This window comes from Acinonyx jubatus, chromosome D1, assembly GCF_027475565.1.
Source record: "Acinonyx jubatus isolate Ajub_Pintada_27869175 chromosome D1, VMU_Ajub_asm_v1.0, whole genome shotgun sequence".
NCBI classification, from domain to species: Eukaryota; Metazoa; Chordata; class Mammalia; order Carnivora; family Felidae; genus Acinonyx; species Acinonyx jubatus.
In genome coordinates, this window is record NC_069390.1 from 82,930,131 (window position 1) to 82,950,691 (window position 20,561).

The following is a 20,561-nucleotide window of genomic DNA, read 5'->3' on the forward strand; positions in this document are numbered from 1 at the left end:
GTGCTGGGTCCTCTACAATCTCCAGTATCATAATAAAAAAATAAGAAGCTTCTGTAGCACCCTAGATTGGCTGTACAGAAAGAACTAGGTCAAGGAGAAGCCTTTGTCTCAGAACTTTATCCACCTAAAACATGCCTTTGTTTGTGTTACTACAGGTTCAGAAGAAGAATTTCATAGAAAATATTATTCCAATTATCATCTCCCTGAAGACTGTGCTAGAGAGAAATAAGATCCCAGCTTTGCGGGAACTCATGACCTATCTCAGGGTAAAAGATGACCTTGTGCTTTGTGGTTGGGGTGTCTCCCTTCTCCAGCTCAGTAGTCAGAATCTGTAGCAGTTATGATGGTGCAGTTGGTCAGTGAATTTAGGAGCTCAAACTGCTACAAAACCAGCTTCACATTTTTCTAGAACTAGACCAGCCAGACAGGCCTTTGACTGTGGCGGAGAAGAGAGAGAGTTTGACCATAGGTTCCACAGAAGCCAGTTCTTGCCTTTTTCATGCAATTGAGTTTATGAAGGGCTGACCCACTGTACTGAACATGTGTGTCCTTGATGCCAGTTTTGAGATTTAGTTCTGAAAGCTTTCTCAGCTAGGGTCAAGGTACAAAGGTATCATCTTAGTTCATTGTGGTGAGGGATAAAGTGACTGGGCATCATGTTTAATTTGGGGGTGTTTACCTTTAACACTTCCTCTGCATCAGGAAATAGCAGTGGGTCTTGGGGAGCACTGATGGGGCTGGGCTGCCATCACCGGTGGAATCCAAAGCCATCAAAGGTTGCAGTCTAAGCACCCAAGATAAGTGGACTTGCCGTGCAGATATAAATGAGGCCCCTGACCTTTCTGGCAAAATTTTTCAATCAGAAATAAATGCAACATTTTTTCCTTTCTCTGTTTACACTATGCCATTTTCTTCCCTCCAAAAAAATGCTAAAATTTTTTTTTGCCAATAAGGGCTACCACCAAATTACATTGAATGTAAATTCTTCAAATATCTCTTTAAAGAAAGTTAAGGTAGGAGAGATAGGATAATTGTGTGGGAAAAAATGGCAACTTCCAGTTATTCTTATACTTTTATTGCCCTGTTTTAAAGCTCAGAAAGAAAGGAGTTTAGACCCTCAATAAACTGCTGAAAGGCTTCCGAACAATGAGTCTTTCTCCTGTCTGAGCACATGCCCAGAGAACGGCCACATAGCTGCCTTCCTCCAGCTCCAGCAGCGTGGCACATGTGCATTGGCAGCCTTCTGTGCAAGCAGCTCTGGCCACTCTTTCGTCTCATTTGGGCAACCCTCTCTTGGTGGCAGCTGGAAGCATTCATAGAGTTCCTTCCCTTTGTTGGGACTTGCCTTGCAGTTGGGGCTACGATAAAGCTTCTCCCTCTAGCACTGTTAGGTGAAGTGGTTTCTTTCTCTTAGCAAGGAGGTCTGGTCCCTGGCAGCCCCTTTTCAGACCTGAGAATGTTCTTACATTCATATGATAAAAGGTTTTCTGTCCTATTTTCAAAAGACACAAAGATAGTTGCAGTCCTCTCAGAAAGCTAGTGTGGACAGATAGATGAGCAACTTTTACACTGCACTGCTTTCTGTAACGTGTTCCAGAGGCCCTGTCTGCACCAGGACGTGCCATGTATTACCTGCCCATATAACCTCTGGCTTCAATTTCTAAGGGGCCTGACACTACAAGACCCTTTAAACTAGATCCTTGACTTAGAGCCAAGCCCAACCACCTAGATATGTCACCATCCCCATCCCAGCCTTCAAGAATGGAAAGGTGGTAGCTTATTGGTGGCAGTTCTGTGCCTCTGTTGTAAGTTCTGCTTTAGGCAAAGATTGTGTGATTCCTTGTCCTTTGTCCTTCATCAGGAACCTGGGAAATTTCCTATTAATTGGCAGATAGGCAGGAAGCTCCGTAAGAGATCAGAACTAATAGTTAATGTCTCATGTTGAGCTCACTGGTTTGTGTGGTAAATACATGCATGTTTGGCATTTCCTGGGAAAACACCATTATGTTACTTAACTTGTTGGTTGATGTACTAGAAATAGTTCAGCAACACATGTCTTCCTGTTCGTGTTAATATTTGTCAGGTCAGGTTGGAGAGCTTATTTATTTAAGAAAACTTACTAAAGTGTGCCTCTGGGATCTGTTTTAGGAGGTGATGCAGGATTACCGCGATGAAATCAAGGACTTCTTTGCATTAGACAAGCAGCTGGCGTCGGAGCTCGAGTACGACATGAAGAAGTACAACGAACAGCTAGCCCAGGAGCAGGAGCTGGCGAGACTGGCAGACGTGAGTGGGGCGGCTTACAGGGCCGGCAGGTGCACAGAGAGCAGGTGCGGGGTGGCCCACCTTCACAGTCTTCCCTCTGCCACCAGCTTTCCTAGTGCTTCTCGAAACCCACACACAAGCTGAGGCTGGTGTGAGTGAGACCTTCGGGACTGCTGCGTGTTCCTTTGCCACGTGTGCCATGCAGATCACTCGATCAGGGAGGCTTCCCTTCCCTCATGGCCGGATCACATGAACTTGTCTGGAAAGTCATAGTAATACTTGGGGGAAGTACGTGAATACCCAGAAAGCAAGCTGGTAGTCGAGTTATTTAATCTGGTTATAGTGATCACAGCTAACCAGATCCCCCTAGGTGTCTCCATTCACTTATGGTCCTGCTTCCTGTGTGCCCCTGTTTCGGACAGAATGTCACTTGGGCTATTTCTAGGTGAGCTGCTGTTCATTTTCAGACATAGTGTGCTCACTTCTCTGAGAAATCCAGACATATCTGCTGCATTAAAAAATGATTAGGACAAACTAACTTAATCTTTTTTCTCTTTAACACCACATCTGCCTCAACTGTTTCTGGAGAGAACGTTCTGTGTGCCCATGGCTGACATGGTTTTAAAATAAATTACTTATGGACTTACTCAGGGCATGTAAAGGTTCTATTTAAAAATAAAGAAATAAAAGTGTCAGTAGATAAATAGTCTTTCTTTATCTTCCCTGACAGGTTGCTCCGAGTTTCGAAGGAATGCCAGCTCTGGCTGGCCAAGAAGGTGCTGCTGTGCCCGCTGCTGCAAGCCAGCCCTCAACACCCAGGGCGATTGCTGGCCAGGCACCGCCTCTGCCTTCTACCCTAGAGACGGGGCTGTTGAAGACACTTATGCCCAAAGGCAGGTATGGAGCCGGTGTGTCAGTAACGGGGACCCCTGCCTCTCACCACCTTCTCCGTGGCATCTGTATCTTCCCCACTGGGCGTTTTCACCCACACCCTCCAGGCTCCTCGCACTCAAATCTGAAATGGGTGTGGATGAGGGCACAATCAAGAGGCAGAGGGCAGTCACTCCAGTGTTTTCAGCCTCCTCTGCATGCCTGTGGCCTGTTTTCCTCTGCAGGAGCATGTCCCTGAGCACCATCGCAATCCTGAATTCTGTCAAGAAAGCTGTGGAGTCCAACAGCAGTCACCGGAGTCGGAGTACAGGAGGGTTGTCATTCCCTTTGAGTTCTCAAAGCCTGGACAAAATGTGCCATCGTGGTAAGTCCCAAGTCCCAGGGTAGCTCCAGGGGCTGGTAGATGTGTGGGGTTTTGTATCGCAGACACAGTGAACACACAGATGAAAAGACAGAACAGGTCTCCCTTTCTTTGCTTTCAAAATGATTTCTGTTTTCTTATCTTCAAAAAAAAATTTTTTTAATGTTTATTTATTTTTGAGACAGAGACAGAGTGCGAGCAGGGGAGGGGCAGAGAGAGAGGGAGACACAGAGAACCAAAGCAGGTTCCAGGCTGTGAGTTGTCAGCACAGAGACTAACACGGGGCTTGAACCCATGAACCGCGAGATCATGACCTGAGCTGAAGTTGGATGCCTAACCTACTGAGCCAACCAGGCACCCCTCTGTTTTCTTATCTTTAAAACAAACAACTCTGGGGATTTGGGATTCTAGGTAATAAAACAGTGCATATTTATAACAGATTTGGAAAAGAGAGTGAAGTGAAAACTCACCTGTAGCAGTAAGGTGTTAATTCTTCCAGTCTTTTTATTCCTCACACACACATGCCTTTGGCCTTATTTATAAAGTTGTGGTCTTAGGAGCACCTGGGTGGCTCAGTCGGTTAAGCATCTGACTCTCGGTTTTGGCTCAGGTCATGATCTCATGGTTTCATGAGTTCGAGCCCCATGTTGGGCTCTGTGCTGACATTGATGAGCCTGGAGCCTGCTTCAGATTCTGTGTCTCCCTCTCTCTCTGCCCTTCCCCCACTTGCACTGTCTCCATCTCTCTCAATAAACTTAAGAAAAAAAATTTAAGTTGTGATCTTAGTGTGCATTTCTGGTTTGTAATCCACTTCTCTGCACATACTGACAACAGTGAACATTTTTCCATGAACTTTTCTTTCTATCTTTTCTCCCAGTGGCTTTGTAGTTTTCTATCTTGCGGAAGTACTGGAACCTATTTACTATTACCCTATTCTTGGAAATATAGGTGTTTTTCAATTTTTTGAAGTAAGTAATGTCACAGTGAACATCCTTGTATATATGTAATCTTTAGGATTTAATTCCCAGCACTCAGAGGCCATGAACATTTTTAAAGCCCCAGACTGCCCTCTGTCATTCATTCCACATTGTACATTGGTGGGAGCAAAGGTACACCAGTGTCCCTTTTCCTTCTTAGAAACATTGGTTTTCCAATTTTCCCTCTTCTTTGCTGAGCTTTGTAGACCAAAACTGGTTATGGTTTTAATTTCTTAGTGGAGATGGACATTGTTTCTCAGGTTTATCATTTTTGGTATCTTTCTGAATTACCTCATTAGAAGAACACCTTATTTGGGATAATAACTTCATCAGATATTTTGCTAATATTTTTCCTGATTTGGTTGTTTTGCCCTTTGATATTGTGTTCGGGTGTTTGGGGGCAGATAAAACTATACTGTTTTATCCTAGCAACTTCCTACAGCCTGGAGCAGGAGTCCAGCGGAGCTGTTGACCATGTAACGAAACGAGCGATCAGCACCCCTGAGAGTAAGTTCTCACGTGAATAAGCCAGCTCCTGCTGAGTATCTCCTGTGGTCACAGTGTGTCTGCTGGAGCTGCAGTAGGACTCCTTCTGTTGTGAGACACATCTTTTACTAGATAAGGGTGCTCCTGATGGTCAACCACATTGTAGTGCATTGTCAGACAGCGTCTCGTGATAATTGCAGTAACTCCATAGACTGAGCACTAGCTGAATGTCAAGCGCTCTTCTAAATGCTTTTATACATATGAACTCAGTGCAACTCCCAACCACCTGGTGAGGTTCCTCATTTGATAGACAGGGAAGCTGAGGCACAGCTTCCCTGGACAGTGCCCCTCTTGCATATTCCTGCCGGCCTCAGGCAGCCCTGCTGGGTGGCAGTCACGTGTGGGCCCTGGCAGGCGCTGTGTATGTCACGGAGATCAGCTGTGGAGCCAGACAAGCCTTCGGGTTCAGTGGCCTGTTGAGGACCCACTGCCAGCTATGTGGAGAGCCTGTCTTACCCCGTTGCGTGGTTTTCCTAATCTTGTTATTTCCTTTTATTTCAAAGTAGAAGTGAGAGGACTTTGTCCCACTGCCTTGCTTTATAGTCCGCAGTCTAGTGCAGCATGCAAGGCCCTGCCAGGCATGTCTCGGTGCCCTTCATGCCTTCTCACTTGCCACCTCCTCTGTCCTCTGCACGTCAGCCCTGGCAGTGGTGTCTGGGTCCTGCACGCACCCCCTTTCCTGACAGGAGGGTGTTTACGCGCCATGTCCTCACCTTCAGCCTCCCCTTCCCCAGTAGCCACTGCCTCACCCTCCAGGAAAAAGCCTCCTGGACTCTACAGGTGAGATGAGACGCCCCCTACCGGCGCTCTGACCACCTCAGTAGTGCTCACCTTGCCTCTACGTAGAGCAGACCCTCGGACAATGCAGGTTTAAGCTGCACGGGTCCACGTACGTGCAGATTGTTTATAGTGCAGTGCAGTAAACGTATCTTCCATGTGATTCTGTTAACATTTTCTGTTCTCCAGTGTGCCTTATTATGAGTACAGTATGTGACACGTGTAACATACAAAATATGTGTTAATCCTCTGTTGATGCTCTCAGTAAGGCTTCCCTCTGGTCAACAGTAGGCTATTGGTAGTTAAATTTTGGGGGAGTCAGAAATTATGCGGGATTTTCAACTATGGAGAGGGTGGTGGCAGCCCCCCCACCCCCCACGTTGTTGTTCGGGGACAGCCGTCCTCCTTCATTTGTCCTTATGGTTATACAAGCTGTCCTGTGCAGCTTACTCACTGGGCTGCCACTATGCCTGCAACATGGTAGGAGTGAGAGAGATGTTAAGTGCCAGGTTGAATGGCGATGGTTTCCTGCCTGCAGTCCCTGTGTCCTACAGCCTCTCTGCCCTGGCATTGCTGCTCTTGGGGCATGACTGCTGGATGAGCACATGCCCCATGTGCTGGATGAGCTGGATGTGCCCATGACTGCTGGATGAGCACATGTGTTCTTCTCTTTGGTAATGGAGCAGCCCAGGAGCAGGCATTCAGTCAGTTTGAGTTGACTGAGCACATAATGTGTTCTGGCTACTTGCCTGGAGGGTCTAGGACCTGAGGTGCTGTGATCTAACTAGTTAGTGGGTTACAGAGCTTCCATCCAGGTCCTCCTTTTACAGGAGATGAATGGACCAGCAGAACTCCTGCCCCACCCATCCTCTGATGACAACTGAATCAGGACTGCTTTTTGTCATTAAAAGCAGTAATTTGGGGGTCCTGTTTATGGAACAGATATAATGTTATATATGTGAAAAATTCAACCTCTTTGAAATAGACAAGTTTTCTGTATATTGTTTGTTCTTGGTTCAGAGGCACTGAGTACTTCTATTTTGGCATTAGGAACCATATGCCCCAGAAATGGGGAGTGCCTCTCGTTTTAGTTCCACTCATCCCCACGAGCCTCTCATTTCAGTGCTTGGTTGGTTTCCTAGCAGCCTGAGCTCCTCAGCAGCAAAGCCTGGCTTGCTGCATTAAATCTGCTTGGATTTGTGTGCATGGAGCCGTCTCAGGTGTCCCCAGGTCGACAGAGCACTTCTTCTTTATCTAGTCTCTTGAATGTAAAATTCCTGGCCATCCTTATTCTTAACCAGGAAGGAATACGTGAGGAGGATCTCCCATTAGTTCTCCTTCCTGGGAATTATTAGATCATGTAAAAACACTCAGTTCTGTCTGTTCTGTGGTTTATAAATACAAATTCTATTGACAACTCTTAGGTGGGGTTACTCTCAGGAAGTGGCCTCCACTCTATGGAAGCAGGAGGAAAAATGGTGTTCAGCATTAGCAAAGTGGCTTTGCTAAATGGAAATGAGTCATTTTCAGAGCTAGATCTTAAGTGGAAATCTATTCGGAGTTCAGCAAGTCCCTCTTACTGCTGTCACTCGGGCAGCAAAGATGCTCCTGCTTTTGATTCTAAGCGCTTATGATGTATACAGGAAATCTGAGGGCCACCAAACCGCTGCCTATTGCCTGGATGTGCTCAGGTTTCCAAACTGGAAACAGAATGTGCACGTAAGGAAAGGGAGTTTGAACCGCAGCACGAGAAGAGGCCTCCCAGAAATAGGAATGAGCACAACTGAGCTGAGTGGCACCATGATGAAAATACAGATCTCTTATCAGTTAACATAGCTTAAGTAGTTCACAGACACATAGCACTGCACATGTACTGGTGGTCTTTAAAACAGACTAGAAAGATCTAATTGGTGTTCTAAGAAGGTTACAGTGTGGGGGGAGAAAGCTTATGTCGCAATTGGTTTTGTGGGAGGTACGCAGCCTCTGACAGGATAGTCAACAGCCAGCCAGCTGTTGAGCCTGTGCTGTGTATCCCCGACAAGTGTGATAGTACAGGACAGAGGAGGGAGCAAGTCCCTGGGAGAGGTGTCACCACCCAGGTCTCAAGTGACTGGCATTGTCAGCAGGATGAGTTCCAGGCAGCAGGGACTGCATGTGCAGACCGGAGCCAGGAAGAGAACAGTGATAATCGGACACGGTGGCCCACAGTGTGGGAATATAGCAAGTGGGTTGGTAAGGGTGGCTTGGGGCTGACTCACACAGAGGTTGTTATGTCCAGCTTACACAGAGGCTAGATTTGAGGCCTCCTCTAGAACACTGAGCCATCAGGATGCGTAAGCAGAGCAGCCACCTCACCAGATCTTTAAACTTTAGTGACATAGGGGATAACTGCTAATAAATTACATAATTGTTAGCCTTTCTTCAGCACTGACCTCGTGCCAAGTACTGTGTTAAGAACTTAACATAAATAATCTCATTTCATCCCGACAACCCTGAGGCAGGTACATCTGTATCCCATTTTGGAGATAAAGAAACTTGAGGTTTTTAGAGTAATTTCACACAGCTAGTAAGACCCAGAGCCAGAATTCTGATCAAGTCTGATTCAAGTCTGTTCCCACACTCTGCTCCCTGCCTCCCAGGGGGGAACTGGAGGAAGGGGAGGCCATGGTGGAGACCACTGTGCTAAGTTGGAGTGGAAGAGGAGATAGGAGGAAGGTGGACGTGACCTGTTACTAGCTTTCCCACCTGGCATTCCCAGCTTGGACAGACCATCAATAGGAAAGAGATTCAGAAAGACCGTGCTGAGGAGCAGGGGTAACAAGTTGGCTAAGCGTCTTCAGGGAGTGTAGTGTGGGAGTAGGAAACGCAGGACTCTGGAGGGAGGTCAGAGCTGGGTGAAGTTTCAGCGGGGGCGGGGGGGGGGGGGTCACTGGTGTGTTGGCAGTAACAGGAGACATGGGGTGGGCGAGGAGCCAGAGGCCGTGAACAGTGGGTACACAGGGGTCAGCAAAGCTGTCTGAGGAGGGAGTGGTCCAAGGAGAGAGCCAGGGGACCACAGATGGGATGAATATCAGGAAGACGAAGTCTCATCCTGCAAAAAGTCTAATTGAGGCCTTATATGGCCCCTGGATTTAGATTTGACAGCACTTGGGGCCTGATGCAGATGACAGAGTAAGACTGTAGCAGAAGCTCCAGGGCTTTGCTCCGGTGACTTTGTATGTCTATTTCCTACTGGCTTTTCATTAATGGTGCTGCTTTCCCCTTTATCCAGGGACCATCAATGATGTCACATTTGGAGCAGGAGTCAGCTACATAGTCACACCACGGACGCCTTCTTCAATCAAAGGCAAGTTCCCTTCTTGTCAGATATATTAGCTGTTTTTGAGTAGGAAATCTGAATTTGTGTCTGACTCCCTTTCAGAGAAAATTGAAACCCAGTGTCAAGGAAATGACATTTTATGTTTATCACTTCCTGATAAACCGTAAGTTTACCAAGAGTTCCTTTTGAGGTAAATGTTTTTGTCAGTGTTTTATCTTTAGTTCCAGAGTAATTGTCTCTTTCCTTTCCCTAGGGCCCCGCAGCCTCAGCAGTGGAACGTGAAGTCCCCAGCCAGAAATAAAGATAACCCGGCCCCCAGCAGGAGGTCACTCCGAAAGACCCCACTGAAAACAGCCAACTGAAACCGTGTGTTTGGGAGTGTCTGGGAGGCAAGAGCTCTAAGGACATGGTGTGTCCTGTCTGTGCAGAGTCCGCTTCCCTCACCCCCAGGGAGAGGGCAGCTTTTAGTGTGTGATACCAGAGACGTTCCTGTGATTCCAGCCCGTAACTGTTCACCTGTGTGGGCTGACCAACCTTTTACATTTCTCTTTATGAATATATGAAATATGAAAAAAGTTGTAAAATATTAGAGAAATGTCTTAGCTATTTAAAATATTCTAACTTTACTCCATTTGAAAGTATCAAGTTCATTCTGGTAAACTGTATTCTGGTCCTTAAGGAACACAACTTAACAGATGAGTTTTCTATTATATAAATCAGGCCTCTGTTATCTGTTTGGAATTCCCTACATAGTTTCCTGTATCTAATGATGAAAGTTTGACTGTAATTATTTTTTTATTCTTATTTATAAATTAGAAGTTTTTAAAGTGTACAGCTTTCTAAAATGGAATAATAAAGGTTAAACATAAATACAGCCTTCTATGTTCAAAAGAATATTTCTATTTTTAGCACAGGGTTTTTACTGGTAGTCATTTTAATTTACATGAAATGTTTAATAATAATAAAACCCTCCCAGCCTGGAGAACTGTGAGAAACAATGTCTGTTTAAAAAAAAAAAAAAAAAGAATAAAACCCAACTTTCCTTGTAGGGGGAAAAAAAAAGCCTTTGTCAGTAATGTTCAGTTCCTGTCCCTTTGTCTGCCTCCTAACAGCACACATCCTTCTTAGTGTGTGAATGTAGGCCTGCTTGTGAAAGTCCCCCCTTGGGTCCTGACCTGCGTGCACTAATGCTGGCTTGTCTTAAGCTCCACAAAGACTGCTCCCACGAGGGGGAATGGCTTTGGTGTCTTCTTCTGATGCCATTGGGTAACCTTAAAACATGTCCATTCATGTTTTGTCCAAGAGTGACCGGGAAGAAATTCAGTCAGTTCACTTTTCAATCCCAGGACTACAGAAGCAAAAGTGCAGGGTTACTGTGTTGCTATTTTTTTAAATAAATGTGGTAATTGGATCTGAAAGGTAGAATGTCATTGTGCTCTACCCCTCAGCTCTCCCATATATGAACAGTGACACACATGGACGTTGTCATTGGCAGAGGAAGTCACAGAGCAGTGTTGAGTAAAGACTTATCTCCAGATCAGGTAGACGGTACTTGATGGCAGTCTCTCTTTAAACCTGGGACTATACCATCTTAAATGTATTTGCCTAACAACATGCTAGGAAAAAGAGGTAAACCCAAGGTAAGAGCATATAAGAAAGAAAAATAATGAGGCAGGGTTTTTTTTTTTTTTTAAAGCTTTTATAAATGAGGTTTAACAAATACCAACTTCTAGGTGTGTTAGTACAAGTCTCTATGTACAGCAACAGCCACACCAAAGGCCACAACAGCCTTGTAGAGGCTTTGAGTTTTCAGCCGCATTCACATTTTAAAAACACATGAATGTTCCTTTTCAGCCTACATTTTTACGTTAGGCAACTACTTCCCAGACTCCATACTCGCTTCTGTCAGACCCAGTTCACATGGCACTAGGATAGGAGGTTTTAGGGTCATAAGAAGGGAGGTGATAAGGCTGCCCTATCACTATGACAACCAAGATGGCAGTCAAAGCGTTGCTTCCCAGAGAACGGGGACACTATCCCTTTCCACCAAATAGGGGTGAAGATGAAGGGACAGTCTTAAGTCTAAGCATTCAAGACCCAAATGCAAAAGAAGATGGGTACCATTAAGCAATTATGAAGAGTTGCCCACCGCTTCTGCCAAATACCCCATGGTAAAGTATTCACATAACTTAAAAAAGAAAAGTCAACATAAGTCTCAAGTATTCAATTAAAAAAAAAAAAACCCAAAGTAGAAAAAATTAAGACACTGAAGTTTAATACCAAGATGACTACATCCTTCCACCCAAAAACTATCCTTTAAGGACACAGTGGAACTGGGGGGTGCTCCTCTGAGCAGCTCCTTCTTCAAACCTCTTCACATTGTGAGTTTAACACAGCAACATATCTGAGGCAAAGAACATCTGCTCTTGAAGAACAAAGGCTTTATAACGATGTTTCTAATGTCCCACACACAGTGAGCTGCAGTGTCTTGGGTAGAAAAAGACTTTAAAATCAAAATCAGAAAATGGCCTTGATTCAGGCATTTCACTTTTCTCACCATCAGGCTTTCTGCTCTGGCTGCACTACCCAACTGGCTTCAAAAGGCTGGCCTCTCTGCCGCCACATAATGGTTTATTGTGAAGCAAGACGCAACCTGCGGTGTCTGTGCTTTCTTCATGGCAAAGGGAATAGTGGAATTCATTTTCTTAAAAAACATTATTGTAGTTGATTTCAGAACTGCCTTTGGCCCTGGACAGTCTTAGGAACTACACAAATAAGTAAAATGAATTTTAAAACCAAACAGCAGCCGCTGCTTTGTTTCATGAGCCATCCACAACCAAAAAGAGCTCTGTCACAGGGGACCCAAAGGTTGGGATGCCACATGGAGGACACCTACCCTTCCTGAAGTGTACACCTTAGAACTGTCCAACACAGTAAAGCTAACATAGAGCCACTGTCTGAGCATTAAAGATGGCAGTGCGCATGCTGGCCAGCCTTCATGTTAGTAGCCAGTATTTAGAGTGGGGCACAAGACTCAAGTCCAGGGATTGGCTGACATTTCACATGTATGTCTAAGCAGTTCTGGGTGGTCTTTGGGCACAGGTAGTTTTGAGTGAAGAGGCCATTCAAAGCTAACCTTAGAGCTCCTTATGTCTTTAGGAGAGATGCAAACAGATACTAACATTATTCAACTGGAATTTTTTTTTTAAGGTTTCCTAAGTAACAATGATCTGATGTATAGCCAACGTAAGTTCTCTTGTGAAAAATGCTGATACTTATGTGGAAAAAAGGAATGTTCTAATAAGCCTCCTTGAGAGGATTTCTTGGGTCAAAATACTCTTTAATCATTGATATCTTCCAATTTAACACTAGTAGTTTGGAACTCCTACCTTAAGTTGAAATTTTTAAAAAAATAGGTTATTTAACACTGTACTGACAACATATTTACAGTTTAAATAGAAATTTTCTTTTCAATAACCAAAATACATCTTTAGCAAAAATTTAGAATGTAAAATTTTATAAAATACCCATAGAAAAGCAGAACATGATTTTAGTACCATTTCAGATTTCACCTAAAATGAAGGTTTTCTTTAAATACTGAACATCCCACACATCCACCCCCCAACCCCCCAAAGGACAAGCAGGGTTCCTACAGGTGAGAAGATCCCTTCTTCCAACAAACAATATATTTTCCTGATCTGAGCTGTTTTAATAAAATTCCAAAGAGATTTTCCATGAAGGACACTAAAATACTGATCAATAGAACCTTTAAGAACAATGAGTACAGTGCTGACTGTGGGCCACTATGAAACAAGGTCATTGCATAAAATGCCACTTTTCTGGACTGACTGGTTCAAACTCCAGCTGCAAGGTTTCACGGTGGGTCATGCTCTCAAGTCCTGCAGTACTGGTGCTATGTGGCTGCCCTGTGGCCCCTCTCACGGGGCTCACCCTAGCTGATGTCAGTGAGTGGCAAACACACTGCCTTCAGAGGCCCATGGTGCCCAGCCCAGCTTCTGTGAGCAGGAGCCTCACAGTGACCCTAACACTCAGGTGGGAACAAGGCCAGAAATAGACTGGGAATCAGCCTCAGTGAAATAGAATTTTTTTCCTTATGATGACTGGGCCCAGCTGGAGGGAACTTCTTTTATTTATGTGGCTTGTTAAAAAGTAAGAAAGAAGTAGCAGTCAACTTTGGCCAAACAAAAAGCTTTTGCGCAAGTGTGTAGCTCTGTCCAAGTGCACTTGGCCCCAGGCTGTTCTTGATAGGAGTTTCTGGTGGAGGTATTTGTGTGTGCTCCCTCAGCCACACCGTCAGATCTCAGATCACAAATGATGACTTGTGTCTGAAGTCGCCCTGCAAGGCCAGCACAGGGTTAGACACGGCTATCCTCTACCAACCAAGGGGCCCGAGGAGGACAGGAAGAGGAACAGAGGAAGTCAGGTCTAATCACGGTTTTCCTGAAGAAGAAACTTAAGGCAAAACAAATCAAATGAAACCATTCTTCAAAAGTAACATCTACTAGAGCCTGAGCACTATGATGCCAGAGTGTATAAAATATTATATCGGGAGAGTTTCCAAGAAGGAATGTCATTTTCCTGCTTGAAGACCCCCCTTTCTAGGTTCTGAAACTCCTTTCCTTACCTCTTCCTCTGTCCTGACATAGTTAACTCCATCTGACTTCCCCGGACTCTTGTAACTGAAATACGAGAGAGAGGACTTCAGTGACTACTGATTTTTCATAGGATGCCAACTTAAACTTTGGTTTTGTCACTTAAGACAGAAGACAGGCTCACCTTTCACCATTCTGCTTATTATTGATGAAGTAACCCCGTCTGTATGCACAGCAGATGCCTACTGTTATCAGGGCCAGTACAGCAAGCACCACCAGGATCCCCCCAATAATGCCACCAATGTTCAGGTCATCTGGAGAAAGATGGATGGAGGGAAGAGAGAATACACACTATCTGGTCTTATAAAAGCCCCTGACCCCACTGTGCCTCCCTCCTTTATCCTTCCACATCGCCGCCCTGCCCCCTCATGCCTACCCCAGCCAGCAGAGTGAGAGCACTTAAAACTCTTTCTAGCCCATTAACAAATAGGACCCCATACTCCTGATCTCACTTGTAAAACTACTGAGAACTCCACAGTTGAAATGCTATTATACTTAATCCTGTATTAAAAGGGGCTTAGCGTTGTATAAAAGGCTTTAAAATCCTTGGGGTGCCTGGGTGGTTCAGTCGGTTAAGCGTCCGACTTTGGCTCAGGTCATGATCTCATGGTTTGTGGGTTCAAGCCCCGCATCGGGCTCTGTGCTGACAGCTCAGAGCCTGGAGCCTGCTTTGTGTGTCTCCCTCTCTCTCTGCCCCTCCTGCGTGTGTCTCTAAAAAATAAATAAATGTAAAAAATTTTTTAAAAATTAAAAAAAAAATCCTCTGGTTAAATCCCTGAAAATATTATTAATGGAGGAAATGGTTTCACTATAAAGACAGAATAAGGTGCCAGGAATCTCAAAGAAGAAAAAGTTCCTAATCTCCAGGGATTCCCTTTGCTGTGGATTATTTGGGGGAAGAGAACTAGTTTCACACAGTACTTAAAGGTAAAAATATGAGGCAGGAACGTGACCTTTCACCAGCAGCTGCCTGGCCTCATATCTATATGCCCTCTTAGAGGAAACCCCTTGATCCCCTCCTCTTCCCATTTCTATATATGGGGCAAAGATACTCAGTCCCTGTCAGCTGGGGCACTGGGGGTGTTTCCTTCATGCAAATAAAAATGCAATGGAAAACATAATGGAAAACAACTTGGAAGTTGTTAAAATTCTCCTTCATCTCAGTGCAGTGATTTCAAATGTGAGTGTGCATTTAAAAATTGAAATTCTGACTTTAAAACATCCAATTCCCAACCTCTATCACTAGAGATTCAATAGGTTTGGGGCAAAGCCCAGGAATCTTCCTCCTGCCCTGGAGCAGTTTCCCAAATTTGACAGATGACAAGAATCACCTGGAATGTTTTACACACAGACATTTCCACAGACACTCCCCTGGGGACTGAGTCCATACGCCTGGGGTGAGGCCTTGGAATCTGTATGTGCAAGTGCACTCAAATGATTCTCATGATCAGGCAAGTCTGAAAAACACTGCTCTGGGGTCAGTTATACCCAGGAAGGAAGGAGGTGTGCCCCATCCTGCCCCCAACATCACCCCTTCAGAACCAGTACCCTAGAGACAGCATCATCACAGAATAGGGTAAAGTTACTGGGGCTAAAACTCTGAGTTTCAGCTTATAACAAAATGGTTATAACTGGATAAATTGCTGGAGACCTTACACAATGTTATGTTTTGATAATCCTATCAATAACCAAAGAAATGGAGTTTATTTGAAAAGTGACATGATTAGCTACGTTCCCAACACCAGAAGACTCCTGAAGGTCTATTTTGAGGAGATAAACATATTGCAAGTACCCACTTCTTAGTCATTTAGCTGTTACTCAGAACTCTCTCATCTTTCCTTTCAATGTCCCCTAATGGGTTTTGGTGAATCCAGTCATCTCCAGAAGAAAGCTGACCTATGGCACAATAGTTGTCTAAACTGATGGTCTAATATTAAATTAAAAATGTTCTATCCACTTGCCAGTCTTCAGATGAAATATTTTCAAAAAATAACTCACAGACTTCCATCATCTGCTCCTCACACCTGGCTGAGCCTGCATCATTAGAAGCAATGCAGTAATACTGCCCAGAGTCTTCCTTGTGAACAGCACTGAAAACCTGTTTCCGGAAATCACAAGTAAACCACGAGACTAATCAACAGGGTGCACCTCTGGGGACAGAAGAGAAGATACTGCCATGCTTATCCCCCACCAAGCTGCTAAGTTCAGAACATAGTAAAATGTCTATTTGCTCTTAGTTTCCTTTTGGTTTCCTGGTCAGTGTCCAGGTTCTTCCCCGATAATTTTTTCCCAAGTCTTGCCCAAGAGCTCCTGAACAATGAGATCCCATTAGGTTTCTGGAGACATCAAAGCCTAATAACATTCAGAATGCAATGTGAGCTTTACTTTTATTCAGGGAAAGGGACTCTCTGATAATGATTGTTTCTCAGGCAACACTTGGGCAATACAAACACAGAGGATCCTAGTATAACCTGCTTGTGGCTACGTTAGATACACCACCAGGAGATGTAGCTGTGGTAAAAGCTCGGTGAGATGCTGCTGAGGGCAATTCTGTCTTCTGCACATGACCAATCTTACTTCGTCTCTCCCCCCACCCACTTCCCACCACCACCACTAGGTCATTTTGAAGAAAATTCTAGACACATTTTATCCATAAATACTTCAGTATGCATCTCTAAAAGACAAGAGCTTCTTAACATTGTAACAATACCATTATGGTACCTAAAGCAACTAACAATTCCTTAATCAAATATCCAGCCAGTAATCCAATTTCCCTGATTGTCTCATGATTTTTATAATTGGTTATTCATATCAGGACCCTAACATCATCCACCCATTACATTTGTTTACTATCCCTTCATAATCACATAATCACACTTTATTCTCCAGGTTTCCCTTTATTTTATCCCCTTAGAACTTGTTTATAGAAAGAAGGGGAGGTTCATTTTTCCCACAGAATCTCCAACATTATGGGTTTTTAGCTCCTGTGTTATAAAGTTCATTGTCTCTCTCAATAAGTGCTCTTTCCACAATAGGAATCCCTTTATCCCCAATAAAGACGTTTCTATCCTCACCTCTGAGAAGAGATCTTACCAGAGTGCCTGTTTCAGAGTTTAACAGAAAAGAGGAGTTTCGAAATCTGGGATTGGCTCTGGAATCTGTGGGCAGCGGCACGTCATTTCGATACCAGCTGTAGTGAGGCCGGGGGAAGCCCTCACTCTCCTGGCACTGCAGCGTGGCTGTCTTGCCCACGGGTACAGCCTTTGGTACTCTGCACACAGGAGGTACTGGCTTCACTGTGGGAGAAACACAGGTTGGGGTTTAAAATCAACAACATGGCTTCTTATCAAAGCCCACAATAAATCTCCAAAACCAGGAAAACCAGCCAGGGGATTCCTGCACCACTGCCATCCCCACATCCTGCCTGCAGGCTCTGATCTGCCACTGCATCTGCCTCACAGCTCACCCCCCACATATAGTCCCACAACACATTTCTAATGCCTCCATCTCCCTGAGGAGCACCTCCTACAGCTGGTGGAGGGGAGTGGCAGGAGTTCCACTTCCCTTCTCACCTTCCACCCCGACTCAGTCCAAGCTCTGCAAGTCCTGCAATACCCCCTGGGATGTAGCTCTAGAAAGAAAGAAAGAGCGAGCTGATCTTTATTCTTTTTTCCCCTTCCCCAATCCTTTTTTTTTTTTTTTAATAGACAGACTCATGAGGCCTGAAAGGGAGAACATGTTTTAACTTCATGTGAGTTACTACCTTGCACAGTTAACTCAATGACAATTTCATCAATTTCTTTGCGGTCATTTCGAGCAACCACTTCACAGCGATAAAGGGCTGAGTCTGTCCGGGTCACATTCCAGATCCTTAAAGACGTTTTACCCAATAATTCTGCACGACCTGCCAAATCTCCTATAGAAAAGAGGAAACAGAACACAAAAAAAAACTGTTTAAAAACATTTTGGGGGTACCTGGGTGGCTCAGTCAGTTAAGCATCTGACTCTTGATTTTGGCTCAGGTCAGGATCTCATGGTTGGGAGTTCGAGCTCCATGTCCGGCTCTGTGCTGACAGTGTGAAGCCTGCTTGGATTCTCTCTCTCCCTCTCTCTCCACCCCTCCCCCACTTGCTCTCGATCTCTCTCTCAATATAAATAAAAAGATAAAAACTTTAAAAAATAAAAATAAAAAGAACATCTTTGCCACTTAAAGAAGGTGGCTTCTGGAGCCAGCATTTAATGCCTCAATTAGGAGATTTCAGACTGGATTTTGTTTCTGCTCCTCTACAACAGAGATGAACTGAGGACACTGAGCAGCAAAATAGTACCTGGTGTGTAAGAGGACTCATTACATGTGTCTTTGTTGTTAAAGCAGGGACCTCATTTCCTCTTCATCATTCCCAGCCAGGATTCCCCATTTAAAGAGAAAAAAAATCAAACAAACAACATTAAAAAACAACCAGTATTCATAAATGGTAGTGGGATAACTGGATATCCACATGCCAGAGAATGAGATTGGACCCCTACCTCATACCATACACAACAAAGACCTTTCTGTAAGAGTTAACAGTATGACTCTTAGGAAAAAAACATCGACATAAATCATCATGACCTGGGATTAAGCAATGATTTCTTAGAAATGGTACCAAAACCATAAGGATAAAAAAAGTTACATTGGCCTTCATTGGACTTTCATAAAAAATTTAAACACTTCTGTGCTTCAAAGGACACATGCAAATTTTGAAAAGACAATCCACTGAATTGGAGGAAGTATTTACAAATCATGAATCTGACAAAGGGCTAGTATCCAGAATATATAAAGAATTTGCAACTCAAAAATAATTAGACAAATAACCTAGTTAAAAATGGACGAAGGATTTGAGTAGACATTTCTCCAAAGAAAATATACAAATGTCCACTAAGAACATGAAAAGATGCTCGAAATCATTAGTCACCAGGGAAATGCAAATCAAAACCACAGTGAGATACCACTTCACGCCCACATAGGGCAGAACTGAAAAGATGAACAATTACAAGTGTTAGTGAGGATGTGGGAAAATAGACTGCTAAAGGGATGTAAAATGGTGTAGCCACTTTGGAATAGAGTTTGGCAAGTTCTTAAAAACAACAACGACAACAACAACTATACATGCAACTACCATATTACCTAGCAATTATACTTTTGGTCATGTATCTTCCCCAAATGAAAACTTGTATTTACACAAAAACCATTATGTCTACATGAATACCCACAGCAGCATTATTGATAATAGCCAAAAATTGGAAACAACCCAAATGTACATCAATGGATAAATGGATTTTAAAAATTAGCCTACTTACAATGGAATATTCTTCCATATAAAAAGGAATGCAGTAGTGACACATGCTACAATGTGGATGAACCTTGAAAACAATATGCTAAGTCAAAGAAGTCACAAAGGACCACACACTGTATGCCTCCATTTCTATGAAGTGTCCACAACAGGCAAATCCACAGAGACAAAGGAGATTACTGGCTGCCAGGAGGAGGGGATTAAGGGGAGGGGAGTAACTGCTAATAAACATGTAGTTTCTCTGGAGGCTGGTGAGGGTGTTCTGGAATTTGATGGTGGTGAGAGATATATATCTTTGTTGAATATACTAACAACTACTGAAGTATACACTTTAAAAGTATGAGTTTTATACCATACAAATTGTATCTTAATTTTTAAAACATTTAAAGCACAAAAAGATGGTAACTCTTTCAAAGAAGCATGAAGAACCTAAAGAATGACAAATAAGGGAAGGAGTTAGGAGGAAAATGACACAAACATAGAAACTAATTATTACTAAACCTGCTGAATGGTGGCAAGAACAGGAAGGATTTACCATAATATAATAAAAACAGCAAAATGCTTATTGCAAAGGATGAACATTCCAAAGGTATTTTCTAATAGGAAGGTTTGTTATTCAGCAGCCCTCAGTAGAGGATTAGAATTTCAACAATTTAAGAAATTAGTAAATAAAAATCTATCAAAGATATGGGTGTGTGTGTGTGTGTGTATTATTGAGAATATTATTCAACCATAAAAAAGAATGAGATTTTGCCATTTGTGACAACATGGATGGGCCTACAGGGTATTATGGTAAGTGAAGTGAGGTCAGACAGAGAAAGACAAGTACCATACGATTTCACTTACATGTGGAATCTAAAAAACAAAACAATAGAAAAAAAACAAACAGATTAATAAATACAGAGAACAAATTGGTGGTTGCTGGAGGGGAGGAGGGTGAGGTGAAGGGAATTAAGAGGCACAAAATTCCAGTTATAAAATAAGTAAGTCACAGAGATAAAAAGTACAACATAGGGAACACCATCAGTGATATTGTAATCATGTACAGTGACTACACTTTTTACGGTGAGCCTGAGTCAGGTACAGATTTGTCTAATCACTAGGCTGTATACTTGAACCTAATATAACACTGTATTTCACCCATACTTCAATAATAAAATTTTTAAAGATCTATCAGGATGTTTTTAGCACAGACCTGAACTGAGGCAAGAGGAGAGACCAAGCAGATTCAAGTTTTCCTCCAGCCTTCATATTTTGTGTGTAAATACCTTCCCCCTCCCTCTGGCTAAGAGTGTTTAATTCCCAGACACAGAAGTGCTTTAAGAAAATTCCTACTTGGTTTTTCTGATGATCACAAGTGTGTGTACAGGGTTTATCAGCAGCAGCCTAAGTTGCCAGAGAAAATGGACTTGTTTTCTG

General features: G+C 43.5%; 2 protein-coding genes across 5 annotated transcripts in view; one reads left to right on the forward strand and one right to left on the reverse strand.

The window, feature by feature from the left end:
- Positions 1–10,010, forward strand: part of NCAPD3 (non-SMC condensin II complex subunit D3) — a 64,898-nt gene extending 54,888 nt beyond the window's left edge. For all 3 annotated transcript variants that reach the window (XM_015072457.3, XM_027036956.2, XM_015072456.3), the window contains exons 29-36: positions 156–266; positions 2,149–2,286; positions 2,996–3,162; positions 3,381–3,520; positions 4,924–5,001; positions 9,089–9,163; positions 9,239–9,299; positions 9,390–10,010. In XM_015072457.3, the coding sequence (XP_014927943.2) occupies positions 156–266; positions 2,149–2,286; positions 2,996–3,162; positions 3,381–3,520; positions 4,924–5,001; positions 9,089–9,163; positions 9,239–9,299; positions 9,390–9,498 (879 nt within the window). In that variant the 3' untranslated portion in view covers positions 9,499–10,010. The remainder of the gene's footprint in view (positions 1–155; positions 267–2,148; positions 2,287–2,995; positions 3,163–3,380; positions 3,521–4,923; positions 5,002–9,088; positions 9,164–9,238; positions 9,300–9,389) is intronic.
- Positions 10,011–11,385: 1,375 nt separating this feature from the next.
- The window catches only part of JAM3 (junctional adhesion molecule 3), an 84,540-nt gene continuing 75,364 nt past the window's right edge, over positions 11,386–20,561 (reverse strand). For both annotated transcript variants that reach the window (XM_027036955.2, XM_053203848.1), the window contains exons 4-9: positions 17,573–17,725; positions 16,903–17,105; positions 15,808–15,907; positions 13,934–14,063; positions 13,782–13,836; positions 11,386–13,493 (exon numbers count right to left, since the gene is read on the reverse strand). In XM_027036955.2, coding sequence (XP_026892756.1) covers positions 13,458–13,493; positions 13,782–13,836; positions 13,934–14,063; positions 15,808–15,907; positions 16,903–17,105; positions 17,573–17,725 — 677 coding nt within the window. In that variant the 3' untranslated portion in view covers positions 11,386–13,457. The remainder of the gene's footprint in view (positions 13,494–13,781; positions 13,837–13,933; positions 14,064–15,807; positions 15,908–16,902; positions 17,106–17,572; positions 17,726–20,561) is intronic.